At 38.8% G+C, this 25730-nt stretch overlaps 1 protein-coding gene across 2 annotated transcripts; it reads left to right on the top strand.

Moving 5' to 3' along the window:
- On the top strand, positions 1 to 25730 carry LOC148755713 (guanylate-binding protein 6-like). Of its 2 annotated transcripts, none has more exons than XM_088791294.1 (11): positions 1 to 194; positions 6204 to 6420; positions 7084 to 7211; positions 8958 to 9067; positions 9258 to 9454; positions 20395 to 20640; positions 21378 to 21658; positions 22334 to 22546; positions 23575 to 23677; positions 24021 to 24214; positions 25223 to 25730. In XM_088791294.1, the coding sequence occupies exons 2-11, from the start codon at positions 6231 to 6233 to the stop codon at positions 25442 to 25444; spliced, it is 1884 nt and encodes a 627-aa protein (XP_088647420.1). In that variant the 5' UTR covers positions 1 to 194; positions 6204 to 6230; the 3' UTR covers positions 25445 to 25730. The 2 variants fall into 2 exon arrangements, with proteins under 2 accessions (XP_088647420.1, XP_088647419.1); XM_088791293.1 differs by lacking the exon at positions 1 to 194 and adding an exon at positions 310 to 693.

The following is a 25730-nucleotide window of genomic DNA, read 5'->3' as shown; positions in this document are numbered from 1 at the left end:
CCACGGAAATGCATGTCCTTTCGATTTCGGTTCTCCACAACCCAACCCATGATAGCTTGGCTATAACCCCCCCGCATGATTTTCAGCTGCTAAAGAGACTAGTCGGTGTCCGGAGGAGCCAGACGCAGGAGGAGCAGACCAGAGGCAGCAAGGACAGCTGAGAAAGTTGTGCCCTCCCTGCAGCACGGAGACAAGTAAGCTCACTCCTAAACTCGGCCTTCCTTGCACATGCTCCTTAAATAACAACAACAGCAACAACAACAACACGTGCCCAAGCGCACATCCCACTCTGGGGGCTCAGGCTCAGCTCTGGCAGGCGGGAGGCGGCCGGCAGAGGGCGGCGACCCGATGGTGTTTGTCAAGCCGCGTGCTTGGCTCCAGGCAGCTCAGCGACTCGGTTTTGATCCAAAGGGGCTGGGAGTTGACAGCGGCACAAGGTGTCCCTGGGGTGCTGGTCGTCTTCAGGCACCCACCCAGGGCTGCACAAAGATCCCTGCGTGGGAGAAGGAGGAGCACATCCTACACTGTCTGCTTGAAGGGGCTGGAGTCCATTCTCGGAGGGACCAAGCCTGGCCCCCTGGCAGAGGCGCTGGGTGGGGTTGCTTCCTCCATCTCCTTCTCCCTGCCCCAGACTTCTCGCGGCCCCTGCTACACATTGGAGAAACAGAGAGAAAACATGGTCCTCAGCATACTGTATGATCTTTCAAATTTCTTTTTGTATTTGCCATACTAATATTCAAAGAATTCCAGCAAGTTGTATTTATATAAAATAATCCATTCTCACTCCCTTTAATCAACTGTTAAAAGTAACTATGAAGTCTAAGCCTGTTTTTTATCCTGCCCTGTTTCCAAATGTGTGATCTCTACCAACAACTACAACAAAAGACAAATTACTTTTATTTTCAGGTTCTGATTTTTGGTCTTTTGCTCTTTCTCACTTCTAGACAAGAGCAACAGAAGTGGGTGTTGGAAAGGAAGCAAGGAGGAGTGAGAAACAACAGGGGAACTTGTTCTTGACCCACTGACCTGAGGAGATGTGGGGCAGAAATGCTCATTCATCAACTTTCTTTGGCATGCAGCTGAGTCTTAGGCTTAAACCTCTCAATTTCTAATTCACAGAGGTCTGTGAGGAAGGGAGCGGTCTCTGAGGAAGGGAGAGGTCTCTGAGGAAGGGACAGAGGTCTCTGAGGAAGGGACAGAGGTCTCTGAGGAAGGGACAGAGGTCTCTGAGGAAGGGACAGAGGTCTCTGAGGAAGGGACAGAGGTCTCTGAGGAAGGGACAGAGGTCTCTGAGGAAGGGACAGAGGTCTCTGAAGAAGGGACAGAGGTCTCTGAGAAAGGGAAAAGTCTCTGAGGAAGGGACAGAGGTCTCTGAGGAAGGGAGAGGTCTCTGAGGAAGGGAGAGGTCTCTGAGGAAGGGACAGAGGTCTCTGAGGAAGGGACAGAGGTCTCTGAGGAAGGGAGAGGTCTTTGAGGAAGGGAAAGGTCTCTCAGGAAGGGAGAGGTCTCTCAGGAAGGGACAGAGGTCTCTCAGGAAGGGACAGAGATCTCTCAGGAAGTGACAGAGGTCTCTCAGGAAGGGACAGAGGTCTCTGAGGAAGGGACCATGTAGCCTGATAGTCTGCAGCATTCTGTTGCTGGCTTTAGTTCTGGGAAAACTCAGCTTCTCCAATTGGAGCCATGGCATCTGTGAGGTGACAGCGTCACAGCATGTCACATCACCGGGACAGTAGTAAGTGGAGTGGAAAAGACACATGCATGGAGACATGAGAGATTAGCCTTCTCCTTGCTCTTTGAGGTGAGGGCAGGTGTTGGAGGGAATTTCATCCATGGGCTCAATGTTCCACATTGTAATGTGCAATAGCGTGGTCTTATCACCTCTTCTACACCTTGGTCACATTAGATTCACCCCTTAGACGATAATAATAATAATAGTAATATTGGATCAAGAGTAGACTTGGATCAGAGTGCTCTGGCTGCCTTTATTTACTAGATGGGAGAAAGAGAGAGAAAGAGAGAGAGAAAATCAAATGGGCTGCCTGAAAATTGTGGCCTCACTCCCACCTCCAGCTGCACCCTTAAAACTTGAAATACAAGCATTGCTGTCTCTGGGCTTTGGCTGGAAATGACTGCTCAGGCCCAAACTTGCTTTGGAAACATCTTGGGCACCTTATTTCATGGTATGTTCTGAAAATTGGGGAGGACCAGCATAGCACTTCCTGGAAAGTAAACTGTTCTTTCTTCTCCCTAATGAAGTCCTATGGTAGACATATTCAAGAGTTATGCCTACCCACCGGAGGGCAGAGCTTGGTTCTGGGTCTTTTCATTAGGATATTCTTCAAAATTTATTTTAAAATTATAATTGACATACAATATTATTTAGTTTTCATTGCACAATACAGTGATTAGACGTTTATATACCTTATGAAGTAATCGCCACAAGCCCATCTAGTGCTATACATAGTATTACAGTAGTATTGACTATATTGCCGAAGCTATACTTCACAGTCCTGTGATTGTTTTTATAACTGAAAGTTTGTACTTCTTCATCCCCTTCATCATTTTCACCCATTTCCCACCTCCTCCCACTGGCAACAAGCAGTTTGTTCTCTGTATCTATGAGCTTATTTTATTTTGTTTGTTCATTTATTTTGGTCTTTAGTTTCCACATATTAAGTGATATTATACTATATTTATGTTTCCTTGATTTATTTCATTTAGCATAATGTCCTCCATGTCCATCCGTATGGCCACAATGGCAAGATTTCATTTTGTTTTATGGCTATGGACTATGGTAATATCCCATTGTATAATGTATCACATCTTCTTTATCCACTCATCCATTAATGGACACCTAAGTTATTTACATATCTTGGCTATTGTAAGTAATGCTTCAGTGAACATCGGGGTGCTTATGCCATTTTGAATTTGTGTTTTTGACTTCTTCAGATAAATACCCAGAAGTAGAATTGCTGGGTCATACGGGGTAGTTCTATTTTTAAATTTTTGAGGTATCTCCATACTGTTTTCCATAGTGGCTGCACCAGTTTACTATCACACCAATGGTGCACAAAGGTTCCTTTCTCTCCACATCACCAACATTTATTCTTTGTTGAGTGTTTGACAATATCCATTCTGACCGGTGTGATGTGATATCTCATTGTCATTCTTTTTGTTTTGTTTTTTTTCCAAATTATTTTTTGGGGAAGGTAAACAGGACTTTTATTGGGGAACAGTGTGTACTTCCAGTGTGTACTTTTTCCAAGCCAAGTTGTTGTCCTTTCAATCTTAGTTGTGGAGGGCACAGCTCAGCTCAAGGTGCTATGTTCAATCTTAGTTGCAGAGGGCAGAGCCCACCATCCATTTTTGGAGTCCAGGAGTCCAACCTGGCAACCTTGTGGTTGAGAGCCTGCGCTCCAACGAACTGAGCCATCTGGCACTGGCCCATGTGGGAATCGAACCGGCAGCCTTAGGCATTAGGAATATAGAGCTCCAACCACCTGAGTCACCGGGCCAGCCCTCATTGTAGTTTTGATATGCATTTCCCTGATGATTAGTGATGTTGAGCATTTTGTCATGTGTCTATTGGCCACTTGGAAAAATATCTATTCAGGACCTCTGCTCATTTTTTCAATCAGATTTATTTTTTATTTTTTTATTTTGAGTTGTGTGAGTTCTTTATATATTTTGGATATTAACCCCTTATCAGATATATCATTTGCAAATATCTCCTTTCATTTAGTAGGTTGCCTTTTTGTTTTGTTGATGGCTTTATTTGTGTGTGTGTGTGGTGTAAAGCTTTTCAGTTTGCCATAATCCCATTTGTTTATTTTGGCTTTTGTTGTTTTTGCCCTAGGAGAAATATCCCAAGAAATATTGCTAAGATCAATGTCAAAGAGTTTAATGTCTATGTTTTCTTCTAGCAGTTTTATGGTTTCAGGACTTACATTTTGAGTTCACTTTTGTATATGGTGTAAGAAAGGGATCTAGTTTCATTTTTTTGCATGCATCTGTTCAGTTTTCCCAACATCATTTATTGAAAAGACTTTCTTTTCTCCATTCTATATTCTTGCTTCCTTTGTCATAGATTAATTGACCCTATACGAGGTCTGACAATTAAGTTCGCGAACTTATTGCAACAACGTTGTTAACCTTCTTTGATATCAGAGGGATTATTCATTATGAATTTGTACCAACTGGACAAGCAGTTAGCCAAGTTTACTATTTGAATGTGCTGAAATGGCTACGTGAAAAAGTTAGACAACCTAAACTTTTCGCCAATAACTCATGGCTCTTGCATCACGACAATGCACTAGCTCACATGGAACTGTCTGTGAGGGAGCTTTTATCCAGTAAACAAATAACTATATTGGAACACCCTCCTTACTCACCTGATCCCAGTGACTTCTTTCTTTACCCAAAGAGAAAGGAAATATTGAAAGGAAGATATTTTGATGGCATTCAGAACATCAAGGGTAATACGATGACAGCTCCGATGGCCATTCCACAAAAAGAGTTCCAAAATTGCTTTGAAGGGTGGTATAGGTGCTGGCATTGGTGCATAGCTTCCCAAGGGGTGTACTTTGAAGGTGACTATAGTGATATTCAGCAATGAGGTATGTGGCACTTTTTCTATGATGAGTTCGTGAGCATAATTGTCAGACCTGCAAGTGTGGGTTTATTTCTGCGCTCTCTATTCTGTTCCATTGATCTATGTATATGTTTGTGTGCTGATATCATACTATTTTGATTACTATAACCTTATAGTATAGTTTGAAATAAAATAGTATGATACCTCCAACTTTGTTCTTTGTAAGATTGCTTTGGCTGTTTGTGGTCTTTTGTGGTTCCATATAAATTTTAGAAATATTTGTTCTAGTTTGGTAAAAATTCCATTGGCATTTTGATAGGGATTGCATTGAATCTGAATATTGCTTCGGTCAAATGGACATTATAATGATATTAATTCTTCCAATCCATGAATACTGTATATCCTGCCATTTATTTGTATCAACTTCAATTTCTGTCATCAACGTCTTACAGTTTTCAGAGTACAGGTCTTTTACTTCTTTGGTTGAATTTGTTCCTAGGTATTTTATTCTTCATGATGCAGTTGTAAATGGAATTGTTTTCTTAATTTCTCTTTCTGATAGTTTAACATTGGTGTATAAAGATGCAACTGATTTCTGAATATTAATTTTGTATCCTGCTATTTTACTGAATTCATTTGCTAGTGTTAATAGTTTTTTTGTGTGGAATCTTTAAGGTTTTCTATATATATAGTATGTCATATGCAAAAGGTGGAAACATGGATATTTTTGAACACTTATGTGGAAGGTACATAAATTGGGAGGTCTTCTTGTTATTCTTCATTGAATTTTATTAACATACAGGTTTTATTGGCTTAAATATACATCCATTTCTTGATATTGATGCACATTTCTAGTTTGAAAAACAAATCAATCTCCCTGTGACTCAGTTTTCCTTCACATGGGATGATTCTTCCACTTTGTGGCCAAAGGATTTTGATGATTTTTTAAAAAGGAGAAAAATGAAAAACTCATTCCCTTCTGGAACCTACAACTCCTTCTATCCCTTGAATATCATAAATGTTTTATAGATGTTGCATTTCATTGGTCTCTTATATGTCAAACCGAATTAACAATTTAAAAATCTCAGGTTTTGATGAATACTTGTCATATTTATCACTAGTTATATAGCTCTTCTCAACAACTAGGACCATGAGAGAAGAGATGCATGAAATCTGTGGCTTAACAGTTCATGGCTTGTGTTCCTGTGGTCATCCTTGTCCCAGGTCATCCCTCATCATCAGTGTCACTGCCCACTTAATAGCTGGTTAAGCCTTAGGACTTGGGACAGGACTCGGGTGAGGTGACGACTTTGCTTCTCAGTGATGATGACCCCTGCATTGGGTAGAGCCACACTACTGCGTTATATGACGTGAGTGTGCTGTGGCGGCAACAACATCCAATCTGAGTTCCTCATACAGCATTGGGAGCACTTTGGCCCTCGTAGACATTCACTGTAAGGACAGAACCAAAAATACATGAATTTTTCATTTCAGGGCTTAGCCTATGCATACTGTGCCAAAAACAAAGCAGGAAACTCACAGTTCCCTAACATCATGGGTGCTTTGGATAACTCTGAGCCAGAGAATAAATTTGCAATCTTATTTCTACTAGGAGGCTTTTCTAGGTTGGCAGGCTGCCATGGCATCTGGACACAACATGCTGGCCCCCATTTGTCTGGTGGAAAACAACAATGAGCAGCTGTCAGTGAGCCAGAAAGCTCTACAGATTCTTAACAAGATTTCTCAGCCAGTGGTGGTTGTGGCCATTGTAGGACTATATCGTACAGGCAAATCCTACTTGATGAACCGTCTTGCAGGACAGAAAGATGGTGAGTGCTGTCTCAGGCAAGGGCCAATCTTTGACTCTAGCTATATCACAGCTTTGGGTTTTCTTTCCTGGTCACATGAAGGGAGAACCAAACTCCTCTCAATAAACCAACCTTCTAATTCTAATTCTCACTACTAAATTATTAACAATGTAACTTGTTTCCATATTTTTTTGTTTTATTCCTGAAAGAAAAGTGTCTCCTACTAATGCTCAGATTTCTATTGTCTTTTACTTACATAAGCACTGGGCTCTTGTAATTGTGTCTCTCCCTCTCTCTCTCATAACATATTTTGCTTTATCTATGGAATATTCCCAGCAACATATAAAGATGTTTAACTATCTATCATCTTAAAAATTATTTGTGGGTTCACAAAGAATGTCATTCTTTCAAAATGCTGTTATTATGGTTATCAGTGAATTACATTATGTCTGGTTCATGGATGCCTCTTGCCTCCATCTTAAGCCCATGCTGGGTATCATTTTCATAGTTAATATCCCCTCATCCATCAAATAGGCAACACACAAAGTAGGGCATTCTTACAAAGTAGAGAAAACACCATCTTATGTGCTGGAGTTCTTATATTCCAACAATCTGACTTTGCAGCTCCTTGGCTGCTTAGATTATCTGCTATCACTCTATGTTGTGTCTCTCCTTTCTTTATAGGCTTCCCTCTGGGCTCCACAGTGCAGTCTGAAACCAAGGGCATCTGGATGTGGTGTGTGCCTCACCCTTCTAAGCCTAACCACACCCTAGTCCTTCTGGACACCGAGGGCCTGGGTGATGTGGAAAAGGTAAGGCTGAAAGTCACAGATAAATCCTTTTAAATCTGGATATTCTCTTCATGACACTTTTAAACTTAACTGCTTGGTTTATTTGTGAAATCTAGAAATCCAAGTATATATATGAGGCAAATTTTGATTTGTTTGAATCTCACTTCTAGGTAAGGTGTCATGGTATATTGAGTAAACTTTTATTTCTTCACACTGGGTAAATGAGTTGACTCAGTTAAATAAATAATTACTGAGCACCTGATCCCCAGGTCTCACGATTAGTACTGTAAATATAAATGACCAAAGTAAAGGCCCTGCCATCAAAGAGATGGTGAAGTTCATCAAGTACCCAAAAATCATACTGAGAGGCTTTGACACACTTCCGAATATACTGATTCTATAAAAGTATGTGTTTGTCCTACAAAATCATTTTAAGATGGATTTTTGATACTTTAGATTTCTACTAATGTGTGAAGTGAATTATTTCTCCTTTCTTGCCTTATTTGAGGCTTATTTGCAAATAGTGCCTAAATGTCTATATCTGTTTCTACCAAAAAATGACTCAGAAATTCTGTTCATTTTTAGATGCATATATCAAACAATGATACAGTCTTGCTGTCTAAATAATTTATTATTTGTCATAAGTGCTAATTCTTCTTATCTTAATTGATTATTATTTTTTAAATAGGGTTTGGAAGCTACATTAACGAATCAGCATTTCTCCCCCAAACTTTTTTATTGAGTTTTGTGAATATAAATCCCAGTTTTTTACATTTACTCTAAGTAAGAGCTTTAGACACTGTTTATAAGAGAAATAATTTCTGGATCATGCCATTATTTAGACAGTGCTGTAATTTATACTAACAAATTAGCTTGGCCTTTAAGGTCTTTCATCTGGTTGTACTAGGCTCAATATCCAGCCTTAACTTGTAGACCTACCGTCTGCTCACATGAAATCAAATCACTCTACTTTTATTGCAAAGACCCCTGTGTCCTGCCATTTCTACTTTTGCTCCTGTGGGTCTTTCTACCTGCAGATTACTTCACCGATTCTACCAATTCTTTAATAATCAGCTCAAGACTTTGAGGAAGACTTCATATCATGTACTCTTTCAACCAACTCTCAGAGCTAGGTACTTCCTTAATGGACTTCTAAGTTTAATTGAATAGTATAGCTATATGCTCCACAGATTAGAAACATTTTGAAGATGTAAGTTCCTTATAGATGTCATCTTTGCTACATTCATTGTTATAAATGTTTGTCATTACTTTAAAAGAGTCACCTTTAAAGTGATATTTGTCATTTTAAACTGTTTTTTATTTTAAGAACAGTGGAAACATTTAGTAGCTTCCCGTAAACATTTGTTGAATACATCCCCATTATGTCAATCACAGTACATTTTATATAGCACATGACCAAACAAATGTTTGTAGAATAAATATGTGTATTAACACCCTTCATTGAACCCTATTGCACACCAGGTACTGTACTATGTTTTTCTAAATATGTTATTTTATTTCATCCAACTGAATTAAAAGAAAGCTCCAGTAAAGATTATAATTTCTTTATATATGAAAAAATCAGTCATAAGAAATATCTTCGTAATTGTCAAAGCTGATATCTGTATTTAGGTCTGTCTTCAAACTTATTTCTTTGCATGGTAAATATTTGAGCTGAAATAATAAATGGAAGACTGATACACTTACTGTCTGAATGAATTTCTGCAAGGTGAACTCCTAAACGTCTTACTCGAATGTGCTTTCTAGGGCGACCCCAAGAATGACTCGTGGATCTTCGCGCTGGCCGTGCTTCTGAGCAGCATGTTTGTCTACAACAGCATGAGCACCATCAACCACGATGCCTTGGAGAAACTGCAGTATCCTTCCCAGTTTTATTCAGAAATTGATGGGACTGGAGACCAAATCGCATTCTCCTTCCCTGTGGCTGAGTGGCCTTTGGTGGAGCAGTGGGGACTCAGGGCAAAACATAATGTTTATAATAATTTTTTTTATGAGAGACATGTAGGAATGTGGGGAGGAAGTTCCTTTTCCTTAGCTAGGTCCTAGTTACGTGGCAGAGCTCACAGAACTCATCAGGGCAAAGTCTTCCCCTGTGTCGAATAGAGCAGAAGACTCCACAGAGTTTGTGAGTTTCTTTCCAGACTTTATCTGGACTGTACGGGATTTCACCCTGGAGCTGAAGTTAAATGGTCGCCCTATCACAGAAGATGAGTACCTGGAGAATGCCTTGAGGCTGATTCAAGGTATCAGAACATGGCCTGGGAAGTGGATGGTCCAATAAGGAGTGGGAGGTACCAAACACTGTCCATCATCTCTGGGGTTGCATTGTATTTGAGACTAAATTAAGTCCCATAGAAATGGTTACTGAGACTTAGGTTATTCCTTGATAAGTTTTAGTGACTATAGTTAAGATCACCCAATGAGAGTGGGGCTTAATGTAGAGTGAAGTTATTCAAAACTAAATTTCAACTAAGATAATTTGTACCTTAACATCCAAATACAATGGATGCTAAAACTGATGAAAGAACAGACAGTTGTTTTCCTTATTATGTTTCTCCTGTTTTGTGTTGAGAAAAACAATGATAAGTCTATATAATTGTTAGGCATAAAATCATAATGAAGTATGTATTTTCCTCAGTTCTTACTCTTCTCATGGAGCGAAATAAATTTCTAGTGTGTGGATAGTCGGATCTTCTACAAAAAGTGAAATTTACACCCTAAATAGACCTGATAATCTACTATCAGTGCATATGTTTTCATTATTTTTTTAATTGAGATATAATTGACATACATTGTATGAGTTCACATGTACAACATAATGATTATATACAGAGGGTGCCAAAAAATGTATACACATTTTAAGAAAGAAAAAAACATTAAAATTGTAATACTCAATATATACTGATAACAAAAGACGAATACAGTTGACTTCTGCAGTTTCAAAAGGTGTTCAAAGTGGTTACCATCAGCATCCAGATACTTCAGATTACGGCGAACTACTGCTTGAGCAACGTTGAGTGATGTATACGTGTCTACGTGTATACATTTTTTTTGACACCCTTGGTATATACATATATGCATGCATACATATATAGTGAAATGATCATAAGTCTAGTTAACATTTATCATTATACATAGTTACAGAATTTTTTTCCTTATAATGAAAACTTGTAAGATCTACTCTTTTAGCTAACTTTGAAATATGCAATATAGTACTATTAATGATGTCCCAATTCTGTATATTATATCCCCATGACTTATTTATTTTTTAACTGGAAGTTTGTACGTTTGTACCTTTTCTTCCCTTTTCCCATTTCGTAGTCTCCTTTCCCCCAAATATGAGTTTAGCTTGCTTTTTTTTTTTTTTTTTTTACATTCCACATGTAAGTGAGATCATACAGTATTTGCCTTTTTCTGTCTGCCTTATTACACTTAGCATAATGGCCTCTAGGTCAATCCAGGTTGTCACAAAGGCAAGATTTCATTATTTCTTATGGCTGAATAATATTCCACATTTTCTTTATCCATTCATCCAACAGTAGACACTTGAGTTGTTTCCATGTCTTGGCTATTGTAAATAATGCTGCAATGATTTTTTTTGAGTAACGCCCATACTGTTTGCCATAATGGCTGTACCAATTTACCAACCAACAATGCACAAGGGTTCCCTTTTCTCCACATCCTTACCAATACTTGTTATTTCTTCTGTTTTTGACAATAGCCTTTTTAACAGGTGTGAGGTGATATCTCATTGGGGTATTGCTTTGTATATCCCTAGTGATTATTTACATTGAGCATATTTTTATATACCTGTTAAGCCATCTGTAAGTCTTCTTTGGAAAAAATGTCTATTCAGATTTTCTGCCCATTTTTTAAAATCACATTGTTTTTTCATTATTGAATTGTGTGAGTTCTTTTAATTTTTTTGGATATTAATATCTTATCAGATATATGGTTTGCAAATATTTTCTCCCATTTCATAGGCTGCATTTTTATTTTGCTGGTGGTTTCATTTGCTGTTCAGAAGTGTTTTAGATGGATTTAGGCCCCTCACCTCCAACCCCCCAGTTTATTGTTTCTTTTGTTGCCTTTGCTTTTGGTGTCAAATCCAAAAATCTTTGTCAAGACCCATGTCAAGGAACATACAGTCTATTTTTCTTCTTGGAATTTTATGGTTTCAGGTCTTACACTCAAGTCTTTAATTTTTGTGTATAGTGTAAGATATTGGTCCAGTTTCATTCTTTTTGTGTGAACCAGCAACCTTGTTGTTAAGAGCTTGCGCTCTAACCAACTGAGCCATCTGGCTGCCTTCTGAATTCATTTTTTAATTGTTAGTTTTTTGGTGGGTTCTTTAGGGTTTCAAAAAAAAAAAAATATATATATATATCTCACTATTTGTAGTGATAAATATAATCTTGCCAGATAGTGATCACACACATATATATATATATATATATATATATATATATATATATATCACTATTTGTAGATGGCATGATATATATATACACATATATACATATATATGTACATATATACATATATACATAAATATGTATATATATATGTGTATATATATATATATCATGCCATCTACAAATAGTGAGTTTTCTTTCTTTCAATTTGTATGCTTTTTATTATTTTTCTTGTCTGATTGCTGTGGCTGATACATCCAATGCTAATTTGAAAAATAGTGGTGAGAGTAGGCATCCTTGTCTTGTTCCCGATCTTAGAAGAAAAGCATTCAGCTTTTCACCACTGAGTATGTTAACTGTGGTCTTTTCATATATAGCCTTTATCATGTCGAGGTAAATTCCTTCTATACCCATTTTGATGAGAGGTGTTTTTGTTGTTGTTGTTGTTGTTGTTTTAATCATAAATGGATGTTGAATTTTTGGCGTTTTCTGTGTCTATGATGTGATCATATAATTTTTATCCTTGGTTTTGCTGATGTGATGAATCAAATTGTTTTATAGATGTTAAAGCAACCTCACCTCCCTGTTATAAATTCTGTCTGATCATGTGTACGTTTTTAATATATTGTTGAATTTGATTTGCTAGTATTTTGTAGAGATTTTTTGCATCTATGTTCATCAGGACTAATGGCCTATAATATTTTAAATTATTATTATTACTATTATTATTACTAAGTATCTTTGGTTTTGATATCAGGGTAATGCTGGCCTCATAGAACAAGTTGGGAGGCATTCCTTTCTGTTCAATGTTTTGGAATAGCTTGAGAAGGATAGGTGCTAATTCTTCTTTGAATGTTTGGTAAAATTTACCTGTGAAGCCATCTAGTCCTGGGCTTTTGTTTATTTGGAGTTTTGTTCTGTTTTTTTATGCTTTAATTTCATTGCTAAGAATCAATCTGTTCAGATTTTCTGTTTCTTCTAGTTTTAGTCTTGGAATATTGTACATTTCTATAAATTTATTCATTTCTTTTACATTGTCCAATTTGTTGGCACATAATTGTTCATAGTATTCTTTAATGATCTTTTATATTTCTGTATTATTGGTGATAATCTCTACTCCTTCATTTCTGATTTTATATATTTGGGCTCTGTCTTTTTTTTTTTTCTTGATGAGTCTTGCTAGAGGTTTGTCAATTTTATATATAATTTCAAAGAATCAGCTCTTAGTTTCATTGTTATTTTCTATGTCTTTTTAGTCTCTATTACATTTATTTCTGCTCTGATAGTTGTTATTTCCTTCCTGATGCAAATCTGGGCTTCATTTGTCCTTCTTCTAGTTCCTTAAGGTATAAAGTTATGTTGTTTATTTGAGATTTTTCTTATTTATTGAGGTAGGCCTGTATAGCTATGAACTTTTCTATTAGAACTGCTTTTGCTGCATCCCATAAATTTTGCAAACTTGTGTTTTCATTTTCATTTGTCTCAAGGTAGTTTTTGATTTCCCTTTTGATTTCCTCTTTGATACATTGGTGGTTTAGTAGCTTGTTTAATCTCCACGTATTTGTGTTTTTTCCAGTATTCTTCCTGTAGTTGACTTCCAGTTTCATTCTATCATGGTCAGAAAACACACTTGATATAACTTAAATCTTCTTAAATTTATTGAGTCTTGTTTTGTGGCTCTCTTGTGACTCTCCTTAACTCCCTCCATTGCCTCTTCCAACACTACTTCTTTACACATACTCTAGGTTTCAGCCAGTCAGAATTATGTGCAGTTGTATAAACCCACAATCTCCTGGTGCTTTTATGTATTTGCATGTTTACATGGGGCTCTTCCTTTCAGATACCATCTCAACCTGGATAGCACGTACAAATACTTCAAAATTTACATCACCCTCCTCTTCTGCAAATTATCCTAGACTATATGCCCAATGTGAAATGCAGACTTTATGCTGCTGATCTCCCTTGCCACTTACTAGATGTGTAACTTTAAGCAAGTTGTATAACCTGCTATGCCTCCTAATATAACCTGCTAGGCCTCTTAAAGTGAGTCTCTAGAAGGCAGAATATAGGTAGGTTTTGGTTTTTTATTCATTCTACCACCCATTTCTTTTGCTTGGAACATTTAGTCCATTTACATTTAAAGTGATAATTGATAAGTATGTGCTTATTGTCATTTTGTTAATTGTTTGGGGGTGTTTTGTTGTTCTTTTCTGTTCCTTTCTTCTTCTCTTGATCTCTTTTGTTTTGATTTGCTGGTTTTCTTTAGTGTTTTGTTTGGATTCCTTTCTCTTTATTTTTTTGTTTATGGCTTATAGATTTTTGGTATGTGGTTACCATATATATCGACTTATATCTAAACCAGTCTATTTTAAGCTTATAGGCATTTACATTCAGATGCATTCTACAAGTACTACATTTTTACTCCCCCTTCCACTATATTTTTGACCTCATGTTTTATATTTTTTTGTTCTGTGTTTCCCCTATTTATTGTAGCTATAGTTAATTTTGTCTTTTAAACTTCACATTAGCTTTTTAAGTGGTAGATTGATTCACTGCATTTATTATGTATTTGCCTTTACCAGCGATATATTTTCCCCTGCATTTCCTTATTTATGGTCATGGCCTTTTTTTCTTGCATAAAGAAGACCCTTTAACATTTCTGGTAAAGCTGGTTTAGTGGTGGTGAATTCTTTTAATATTTGCTAGCCTGGGAATCTTTTTATCTTTCCTTCAATCCAGAAGGATAGTCTTGCCAGATAGAGTATTCTGAATTGTAGGTTCTTTCCTGTCAGCAGCTTAAATATATCTGGCCACCCCTTTCTGGCCCTTAGAGTTGCTGTTAAGAAATCAACTAACATATGGGGGTTTCCTTGTTTGTAACTAGTTTCTTTCTTGCTGCCTACAATATTGTCTATTTATTCTTAACATTTGCCATTTCAACTATAATGTCTTAGTGTGGGTTCTTTTGGTTCATCTTGTATGGAACTCTCTGCTTCCTGGACTTGGATGTCTGCTTCCTTCCCCATGTCAGGAAAGTTTTCAGACATTACATTTTCAAATAAGCTTTCTGTTCCTTTCTCTCCTATCAAGAATCCCTATAGTATGAATAGTAGTGCACTTGATGTTGTCCCAGAGGCCCTATAAATTATCCTCATTTTAAAAAATTATTTATTCTTTTGCTTCTCATTGTTTGATTTCCACAATTCTGTCTTCTGGGTCACTAATTCATTCTTCTATATTGTCTAATATACTTTTAATTCCCTCTAGTGTATTCTGCATTTCATTTATTGTATTCTTGAGCTCTGAATGGTTCTTTACTATATTTTCTAACTCTTTGTTGAAATTGTCACTGAGTTCCTCTATTCTTCTCCCAAGTTCAGTGTGTGAGCATCCTTATGGCCGTTAATTTGAACTTTTTATCAGGCAAATTAATTATCTCTATTTTTTCTTGTTCTTTTATTTGGAACATATTCCTATATCTTTTCATTTTGCTTGACTTTCTGTGTTTGTTTACATGAATTAGACAAAACAGCTCTCTCTCCCAATCTTGAAGGAACAATATCTGTGTAGATTACATGAGCTGGGTGGTTTGAATAGGCCAACTGAAGTGGATCTGTGCCATGCCTAAGGTCCCCTGGGGGTCTGGCTGGCTGGTGCTGAAGCAGATATGGGCTGTGGCAGCCTGGGGTACAGGGCTTCAGGGGTGTCCTGAGATTGCAGTAGATAGTGCCTGAGACAGCCTGGGATTTGAGGCTCTGGGGGCAATTTGGGAAGTTGGCTGACTTGGGCTGCAGTGGGTATTGGCTAAGTTCACTCAGGGAGTGATTACTTTGGGAAGCTGAGGTGTTCCAGGGTACATGACCCTGGGTGTGCCCTGGGGGGCTGCTGGCCAGGGCTGTAGCCAGTGCTGGCTGAGGTGGTCCTGGGACATGTTTTGTAGACCTTGCTGACTGGTTAGAGCACTTGTACCAAATTCTGCCTCCACTATTCACAAGAGAGTGAATATAAACAATGAATATAAACAATGCTTGATGGCATTGCTGATCCCAGAAAGTTGCCACATATCCTGGAGAGTTCCTACAGTTCCTCAAACATTTGGTAAGCACCTTATCATCAGTATTATTTTGTTTTAATGTACAGTCTAGCGTCTAGCTGCTCTTTAAATCATGGTTATTTTCTGTGCCTCAGAGCAGACAGGTCTGCCTATGCAGACCCCTCAGTGATATCCCTCCCTAGCAGGTTACCCTGTCTGGGTAGGGTTCACATGGGTACCACATCTCCATCTTTCCTACCCTTCTCTGTGTGATCCTTCTCTATTTGTTGTTCAGAAGCTGTTCAGTCAGCCCTCAGTTCTTCAAAAGGATTTGCTCTACGAGGTCTCACAATTAAGTTCGTGAACTCATCCTAGAAAAAGTGCTACATACTTCATTGCTAAATATCACTACACTCACCTTTGAAGTACTCCCCCTGGGAAGCTGTGCACTGATACCAGCACCTAGTCCACTCTTCAAAGCAATTTTGGAACTCTTTTTCTGGAATGGCCATCAGAGCTGTCATCGTATTACCTTGATGTCCTGAATATCATCAAAATGTCTTCCTTTCAACATTTCCTTTATCTTTGCGTAAAGAAAGAAGTCATTGGGGGCCAGTCAGGTGAGTAGGGAGGGTGTTCCAATACAGTTCTTTGTTTACTGACTAAAAACTCCCTCACAGACAGTGCCGTGTGAGCTGGTGCATTGTCGTGATGCAAGAGCTCTTTCAGGGCCTTTTTTGCGCACACCTTTCTCATGCCAAGATTTTCAGTTAAGATTTTCCTAACTGTTTCTCTATCGATGTTTACTTGGTTTGCTATGCTTCTTACAGTCAGCTGAAGTTTTTGACACACAATTTGATGAATTTTTGCAATGGTTTCCTCAGTTCTGCTCATTACTGGCCACCCTGACCTCTCTTCATCAGTGATGTGTTCTCTCCCCTCAGAAAAACATTTAATCCATTTGCCATTTTCTTCATGGCATTATCTCCATAAACTTAGACTAACATGCCCCTGATTTTACATCCATTATTGCCAAGTTTAACAAAAAATTTAATGTTTGTTGCTCTAATTCAAGCTCAGACATTCTTGCAATGGCACACAAAAATATGCAACAATAATGAATAACACTCTTTATTCAAGACACCACCACACGTCAACATGAATACAGCTGTGAAACACTGATATACCAAGGTTATGAAACCTTACTGATCTGTTCGTACAGTGTTGCCAATGTAAGTGCCTGGTGGCAAGTTCGTGAACTTCATTGTCAGACCTCGTATATGTAGGTATATATGTTGTGTGTCCGTGGGAAGAGGTGTGTTAAGGGTCTTCCTACGCCATCATGTTGGACCATTCTCTATTTTCTTTTTGCTTCTCTGAGTGGGTGAGTTCCTCTGCCCTGTCTTCAAATTCACTCAACCTTTCTTCTGCTTCATCTAGTCTGCTGTTAAATATTTCTGGTATATTTTTCAGTTTAGTTATAATATTTTCAGCTCTGTGAATTCTGTTTGACACGTTCTTATTTTTTCTATTGCTTTGTTGAAGTTCTGAGTGTTCATCCATTTTTCTGTCATTTGGTGAGCATTTGTATCACCATTACTTTGAACTCTTTATTGGGTAAATTACTTATTTCCAGCTCATTCGGTTTCTTTTTTCCTGAAGTTTTATCTTGTTATCACATTTGGAACATATTCCTGTTTTCTTCATCTTGCTTGATGCTCTGTGTTGTTTTCTGTGCTTTAGATGAAACCACCACCTCTCCTGTCCTTGAAGTATTGGTTTCATGTAGAAGATAAACCTTATCATTCAACCCTGCCCTAGCTGTTGGTTGTCTCTCAAACCTTTGTGATTGTCCAAGCAGCTTATTTTTTGTTTTTAATAGTGTCCCAAAGGGGAGATCTCTGTCAACACCTAGATTCAGGGTGATAGGAAGTCAGACCCTCAGACAGCAGTCTTTAAAGATGCACATATATAGTCTCATGAGACTGCAAACATATGCTCTACAGGCCAACAGAGCCAGGTGATCTATAGATGTACCCTGGACAGCAGTCACAAAAGCTGGGATTCCAGAATAATGGATAAGCTCTTTCCTTGGAGATGCTGGTAAGCTTTAGCGAAGCAGAACAAGACCACAAAGATGGTGTCCCCCAGCCAATGTTCCCTGAGAGCACCTCAATAACCACTAGATGTGTGCCAAACCTGAAGCCTGCCCCTATGGCCAAAGCTCCAAAACAAGCAAGTAGGACTCTTATTTCAGAAAGACTGGGGGTGTGTTTCAATCTGCTGTCCATACAGTGTCTTGGGTGTGGTAGCCTGCCACAAACTGTCTCTCTGATTTCTATAGTCCCATGGTATCCAGGAACACCAAGCCTCGGTCACAGGGTCCAGGCAATTAAGGAGTATCCCCACGGTGGCAGTCACAAATATCAGGGTACCAAATATAAAAACTGAGGCACCTGATGTATAAGAACTCCATTCCATGAGATGCTGGCACTCTGGGGTGTGGCATAGAAAGAACATGAATATAGTGCCTGCCCTCTGAGGTCTCTGGAGAGGATTACAGTCAGCCCTTAAATGTTTATTTAATTAGAAACCTACCCCTTAAACTGCAACTATGAAGGTAAGCTAACAGGCATTTTTCTCAGAAGGACTGAGCTCCTGGTCTGTGCCTGTGCTGTGCCCTGGGGGTCGTGGTTGTTTAAAAACACTTTCTCCATTAGTTACAGTCCAGTGGAACCCACAAGTGTAAGCCCCACTGGCCACCAGACCCAGGAGATGTAGCGGTGTCCCCTGGCATCAGCCACAAAATTCAGGGCACCAGACAAGGTTATAAGCTCCTTTCTGGAAGATACCAGTGAACTGGAATAAGGCAGATGAATTGTGTAAAGATTGTGTCCACTAGCCCTCATTCCTTAAAAGCATCTCTATAGTCCCCTAAAAGTATACCAAACCAGAAGCCTGCCCCGAAGGCCAAAGATCCTGAACAAGCAAATAAGACTCTTTTTTTCAGAAAGACTGGGAGTGTGTTTCAGCCTATCTGTGCAATGTCCCAGGAGTGGTAGTCTGCCAAGAACTGTTTCTGATTATTACAGTCCTGTGGGACACAGTAACATAAGCCCCTCCCCTCCAGCCTCCAAAGTCAGGCAATCATGGGGAGTCTTCTGGATGCATGCCACAAAAAGTGAGTCACCAAACATGAAAACCAGGATATCAGACACGTTTAGAAGTTGCACTCCTGGAAATAATAATGCTCTGGAGCACGGCAGAGGGAGAATGCAAAGATAGTTTACACTAGCTGGAGAGAGACAGAGCAATGCAAAGATGGCATCAACTGGAAAAACAACAAATGAAAAGAAAAGAAAAGAAAGAGGAAAGGAAAATAAATGAAAAAAAAGAAATAAAAAGAGAAAAAATAAAAAGTGATGGCACCCACTGCGTTTAGCAAAGTAGAGGGAGAGCAGGAAGATGGCACCCACCAGCTTCCATCCCCAGAGAGTATCTTAGCAGGCCCTTGTCCTTTAGACCAATGCTGTAAAATCATCAATAATTCTTTGGTCACATACACTCTTTCCCAAGTGTTGTTTCTGTGCTGAGCCCTGGACAGGGAGTCTGCATGCAAGTCCTTTAAAAGCTATTTCTCAGCTCACCACAGCCCCACAGGTCTCTTGGGTGTGAGACCCATTGGTTTTCAAAGCCAGATGTTTTGGGGCTCATTTCTCAAATGCCAATCTTAAAATTTGGGGTTGCTGATGTGGGGTACAAACCCTTCATTCTTCAAGAGAAGCTCTGGGTTTTGAGTTCCCTCTTAACTGTGGGTTGCTGTGCCAAGGATGAGGTTTATGGCAAGATTGTGTCTCAGCTTTCCTTACCCAATTCAGTGTGGATTCCCTCTCATTTGCCTGACGTGAATGGATCACTCCACAAGTTTTTAGGGATTTTTTGTTGTTTTTTTCCTAAAGGAAATTATTCCTTACATAGCTATAGATTCAGTGTATCTATGGGAGGTGAACTGAGGGCCTTCCTACATCACCATCTTGAACTGCAATAAGTTTTTATTATTTCTGATAATAGCTAAATTCTTCATTTTTCTTCCCTCGTCATATCATCCTTTTAATTCTAACATATTTATTCATTGTTTTAATATTTTATGTTGAAAAATTATGTTAATAAATTGCATTTAGGCTGGTGAGTATTTGACAAAACCAATGTGTTTATGGAGTAGTGGCGAGTTTTTCAAATTATATTTAGGTAACATCTAGTCTTCCGAATTTCTACGAAAAACAGCTAGTCTTATTTGTAACATGTGAATTTAATCAATGAAGTTTTCCTTAACTGAACAAGGTTTCATATATCCTATATTAATCATTACTCCATTATCTTTGTTCATCGTACCTCTTTGTTTTTTTCCTGCAGTTTATTTCCAATAGGGGTTGGAGTAGACCAGAAATTGATATTTGATCATCACTTGTTAAATCATTCATTTGATAAACATCTGATAAAGCAGACACCATATTTGGTTCTGTGGATAAGTTTCTTTTCCTGGGACAGATGTTTCCTAAAATTTCTCTCCAGCAATATGTCATTCATATGAGTTTGATTAGCAATTTATATGAAAATGTTTAAGGGGGTTCTATGAACATAGAAGACTCCAAAGATTGAAAATCCCCAGTCATAAAAATCTTCAGTCTTGTCCCACAACTGTGCTAACCATAACTGTATTTTTCCTCTTCCCCAGGTGTAAATCCCAAACTTAAAAACTCCAACATGCTCAGGGAATGCATCAGGCATTTTTTTCCCAAACGGAAGTGTTTTGTCTTTGACCGGCCAACAAACGATAAGGAGCTCCTAGCCCATGTTGAGGATATTTTGGAAAGCCAACTGGATCCTAAATTCCGGAAACAAACAGATAATTTCTGTTCTTATATCTACACCCATGCGAAGACCAAGACCCTCAGGGAAGGAGTCAAGGTCACTGGGAATCGTGAGTCTTCTTTTCCAAAACCATATTTCTGAATTGTCTAATATGTGTTGGCTACTTAATTATGTGTTCTTCAGTAGTTTTGTTTCACTTGATATAAAAATATGTATTTATATCGTGCCCCAAAAAGAAATATTTATGTATGTTAGTACTTTTCTCTTGTCATGGGATTAACAAATTCTTTCCCAAACTCCAAATATTATCATTGACATCTTGTATTCCCCCATTTAAGAAGAAAACCCAATAATGATAAAACCACTAAAAACAGAGTATGTTATCACTTTGGGGGAAGCCTTACACAATAAGTGTTTTTCTCAAAAAGACTTGTTGGGAGTTTAAACCAGTCCAAAATACATATTAGTTTTTGAGTCCCGAGAATCCATTGAAAGCTTAAGTATCGGGAATGATTTTTATCTGAATTATGTTGCCTAATCTTTCTACCTTTGTAGTCTATTTTTCTCCTAATTTGTGTAATGTGAAATAATTTTCACAGACACTTCTGATTATGTTAGATGATGCTAGGTATTTAACATTTTTTTTAAAAATGTAATGGCCTGGAGAACAACAGAATAATGAGTTAATTGTGAAAACGAAGGTGATGATAGAAGTAAGTATGTGTGAGTGTGTGTGTGTGTGTGTGTGTGTGTGTGTGTGTGTGTGGTTTCAGAATTGTAATCTCAGAATCTTGGATCTCGTTGAGTGTTAAATTGATATTTATCCCTAGTTCCTGCTTTATTCAGGGCTGGGGACTCTGGTGGTGACCTATGTGGATACCATCAACAAAGGATCGGTTCCTTGTTTGGGGAACGCAGTGACAACTCTGGCCCAGCTTGAGAACTCAGCGGCCGTGCAGAAGGCAGCCGACCACTACAGTGAGCAGATGGCCTGGCGAGTGAGGTTCCCCACAGACACTCTCCAGGAGCTGCTGCACCTGCACGCAGCCTGTGAGAGGGAAGCCATTGAAATCTTCATGGAGCACTCCTTCAAGGATGACCAGAGGGAGTTCCAGAAGAAGCTCATGGTACTTTGTCTTAGCATTTGTCTTTCCTAATTCTTACCCTGCCGGAATGATGCCTAAAGTTCTACATATTCATCTCACAGCTCATCTCATATTCAGGGTTAAGTAGTCTGGATTGTCATAAGAGGGAAAACTCTAGAGGACTATATTTCCTTCTTTTTCCTCAGAGCTGAAGGAAGTTTTCAGGATCTGTCTCATCTCTCAAGCAAAAATTATCATTGATTTCACCTTTAGTGGATTATGGCATGATTCCAGAACTCCTCAACGACATTTCTGAGCTTGTTGCTCTCTAGGTATATGCACTCCTAATCCTAGACATTTGATTTCTTTAGACAGACTCTCTTAACAGGTCACTATTTGTACTATTTTAGTTGTGTCATTATATTATTGAAGATAAGATCATAGTATGCACAATTACTAGGAGCTACAAAGAATATATAATGCAACCTCAACATTTCACAGATGAAGATGTGGCCCAGGGAGGTTAAAAAGATTTAGCAGGGTCTTGCAGAGAGTTTTCAGAGTTGGGAGAATCTCTTGATTCCTGCTACATTGCCTGTACCGCTCCACTAGAATGCTTTTTCTTAATGGGACAGACCTCCCAGCTAATAGATTCTTTGAAATTTTATTTCCTCTGTTCCTTTCTTCTGATGACATCCCCCTACTTTTCCCTTGCAGGAAATCCTAAAGAATAAGAAGGAGAGTATTTTGCTGCAGAATGAAGAGGCATCTGCTAAATACTGCCAGGCTGAACTTGAACAACTTTCAACGGACCTAATGGAAAGTATTTCAGCAGGAACTTTCTCTGTTTCTGGAGGGCACAAGCTCTACAGGAAAGAAAAGGACAGGATTGAACAGCACTATTGGCAAATGCCCGGGAAAGGAGTGAAGGTGAGGAAGAAGGGGAAGTGGTTCTCCTACACAGCAGTCAGGAGGGTCTTCTGAAAATCTGAGAGGACAGCACCAATTGTGGGTAATAAGAGAGCATGGGGATAGCATGACAGCTTTAGATTTTAAGGTCCACTATTTGCTTTCTTCCTAAGTAGAGTAGAAATGTCGAGTCTGAAAAATGAGTATGAATTTCTGAAACCCATGAAAGACAGAAGTTATGCATTTCTCCATCTAACAACATGACACTCAGTGTACCAAGTCTTGAGGATTTATGATGGAAAGTCAGAATCTTTTCACTCAAGGCTGATCAAAGTGAGAGAGTTTCAAATAAACAGACAGTTGCATATGGAGTGGTAACACTTATGAACCTGTGACCCCTAGGCTGCACTGGTGATGGTAACAAATATAATAGTAATAATGATAATAATAATAATAATACAAACATCTTGAACTCTTATTGCCTATAGGCATAGTGTTAAGCTCTTTCTCTTAACATTTTGACTTAATTCCTCCAAAATGTTATGAAACATTTACTTTTATTACGTGCATTTTATAGATGTGATCTAGGCGGCATAGGCAGGTTATATAATTTGCATAAAGTTACACATCTAGCAAGTGGCAAGGGGGATCAGCAGCATAAAGTCTGCATTTCACATTGGGCTCATAGCCTAGGGTAACTTCCAGAAGAGCAGGGGGATGTAAATTTTGAAGTATTTGTAAATATTGTCCAGGTTGAGATGGTATCTGAAAGGAAGAGCCCCATGTAAACATGCAAACACATGAAAGCACCAGGAGATTGTGCACATAGTTCTGACTGGCTGACACCTAGAGCATGTGTAAAGAAGTAGTGCTAGAAGAGGTACTGGAAGGACATATGGAGAGTCCCTGATCACAGTAAGGAGCTTGGACACCTTTTATGGGATCCTGGAGCATTTTAAGCAGAAAGTAAAACTAACACAAATGAACTTATTTGCACAGAACAAATCTCAGTGGAAATCTAAGTTCTTTGTTCCTTCTTGATTACTCAGGCAAAAGAAGTCTTCCAGAAATTTCTTGAGTCACAGGTGACAATAGAGAAATCCATCCTGCAGACAGATAAAGCCCTCACCCAAAGTGAGAAGGCCCTCGCAGGTACGGGGCAGGACCCAACTCTCAGCGGGGTGGGGAGGTTCCTGCACTGCCCTCTGACAGACTGAATGAAGATATTTCCAAAACAACGAGTTTCTCCTTCTCCTGTGGAATGCACACTCTGCCAAATCTGAAAATAACAAGCAGAGTTGTGGTTGTACATCAGCCAGACAGTCAAGGCCTTTTCCATCACATTCTCAAGACTGCTCTTGATGGTGTAGCTACTGGGTGAATTCTGAGATACCCCATCCTCTCTTTCAAATTTGATTTATTCTCTAATGTCAAGGTCATAGAGCTTAGGCCTGATCTGTTACTCTCTTCTCTTTCTAAAACCTTCCTGGAGCAGAGGAGCAGGCTATGAAGGAGGCAGCTGAGAAGGAACAGGCGTGGCTAAAACAGAAATGCCAGGAGCAGCAACAGCAGATAGAGGCACAACATAGGAGTATCCAGGAAAACATCATCCAACTGAAAGAAAAGCTGGAGAGGGACAGAGAGGATGTTCTGAGAGAGCAAACAAGGATGCTAGAACACAAGATGAAAGTAAGTCTGGTCACAGCCTCAGTAGTTGCTGATGGTGATTGCCCTGATAAATCAGGAAGGAATGGGTGAAAGTTAAAGCAAAATTAAAGAGACCCACTACTGCTATTTACTGCATTTGACTCATCCAAAGTCCTGAGTCCTGTCTTTGCAAAAGGCCTTTGAGTTTTGTTCCACACTCAGACTCTGGAGAGTCCAAGATAACCTGGCCCCTTCAAGCCTGTAGAGAATATAAATAACCTCTCCAAGGTTTGAGTTGCTATGTTAGTGTGACTCTAAGATGTTCTCGTGGAGCCCAAATTAAACAGGATTTCAAAGATTATCAAGCACATATTCCGACCAGGTGTTTTAGACATAAGCAGCAACTGGATGCTTGACCAAGATCATTGTCAATTATCAGGAGCCCCCATAACAGAAAATACTCTGATTTGGATCTATGCTGGCCTAAAACCATCAGATATGTCCAGACCTAGAAATATGGGAACTGACACCTTCAAAACTTGTCGCAGTTATTTCCAGGTATGCGCATACCTTGTTCAGGTCACCACATAGCATTGGGGGAATTCTCTTTTTTCCCCATCTACAAATGTTTACATCAGATTCCTTGATCAGCTTATAAGTTTCCTATTATTTCCACAATATGGGTGATCATGCCATCCCAAGTGGGACTGAAAATTTGTGCAAGTGGACTACTAGCTCCCTCCCAACCCACACTTTTGGTTGGAACATATTATTGCATTTGTCCTCACGCCTGGCTTAGTAACCTAGCATGACCCTAATGGTGCATGAGTATTAGCAAGGTTGAAAACTATCCTTTCTCTCATTGTCCAGGTCTCACCTAGAAGATATTATCTGCTTCAATTATTATGCTTTGATTATCTAAAAAGAGAATACTTTTGTGTGTAACATAAAGACAATTTAATAACGTTCTTCTATATGAAATCTGACTCTTGAGAAAAATGGGGATTTTCAAAACTTTACTTTTCCCTCTCTCCACACCCTTTGTTTTAGATCCAAGAGGATTTGCTTAATGAAGGATTTAAGAAGAAATCTGAAGAGATGGAGGCAGAGATAAATCGTCTGAGAAATTTGGTTGAGACTACTGAAAAGGAGAAAACTCCCTGGATTTCACAAGCCCTGGACCATCTTGCCACTGAAGCATCTGCAATCCTATCTGCACCTGCTAAGCTAGTTGATAAGGGTCTGAGGTGGCTTGGCTCACTGTTTAAATAGGATTAGCTTTTCTTTTAAGGAAATTATAGAACGTGGATGTATGCTGTGTCTTATTTTTGGTGTGCGTGTTTTTTCAATTTCACTCAGAAAAATTGTAAACGTAAAAAGTGCCTACTAGAGTATATGAGTGCCTGACACACATTAGATAGATTAAGTGTTGGTTTTATTAGTTTAAAGAGAAAAACAAGCAACTATTTATAATAGCAGTTGGCAAACTTTAAATCTGTCCTGATGCCTGTTTTTGTAAATAAAGTTTTATTGGAACACCCCCACACCCCTTCATTTA

The sequence above is a fragment of the Rhinolophus sinicus genome, chromosome 14, assembly GCF_057876585.1.
Source record: "Rhinolophus sinicus isolate RSI-liver-muscle chromosome 14, RSI-T2T, whole genome shotgun sequence".
NCBI lineage: Eukaryota > Metazoa > Chordata > Mammalia > Chiroptera > Rhinolophidae > Rhinolophus > Rhinolophus sinicus.
The sequence above is the reverse complement of the archived record's forward strand: the minus strand, read 5'-3'. Positions and strand labels throughout refer to the sequence as shown.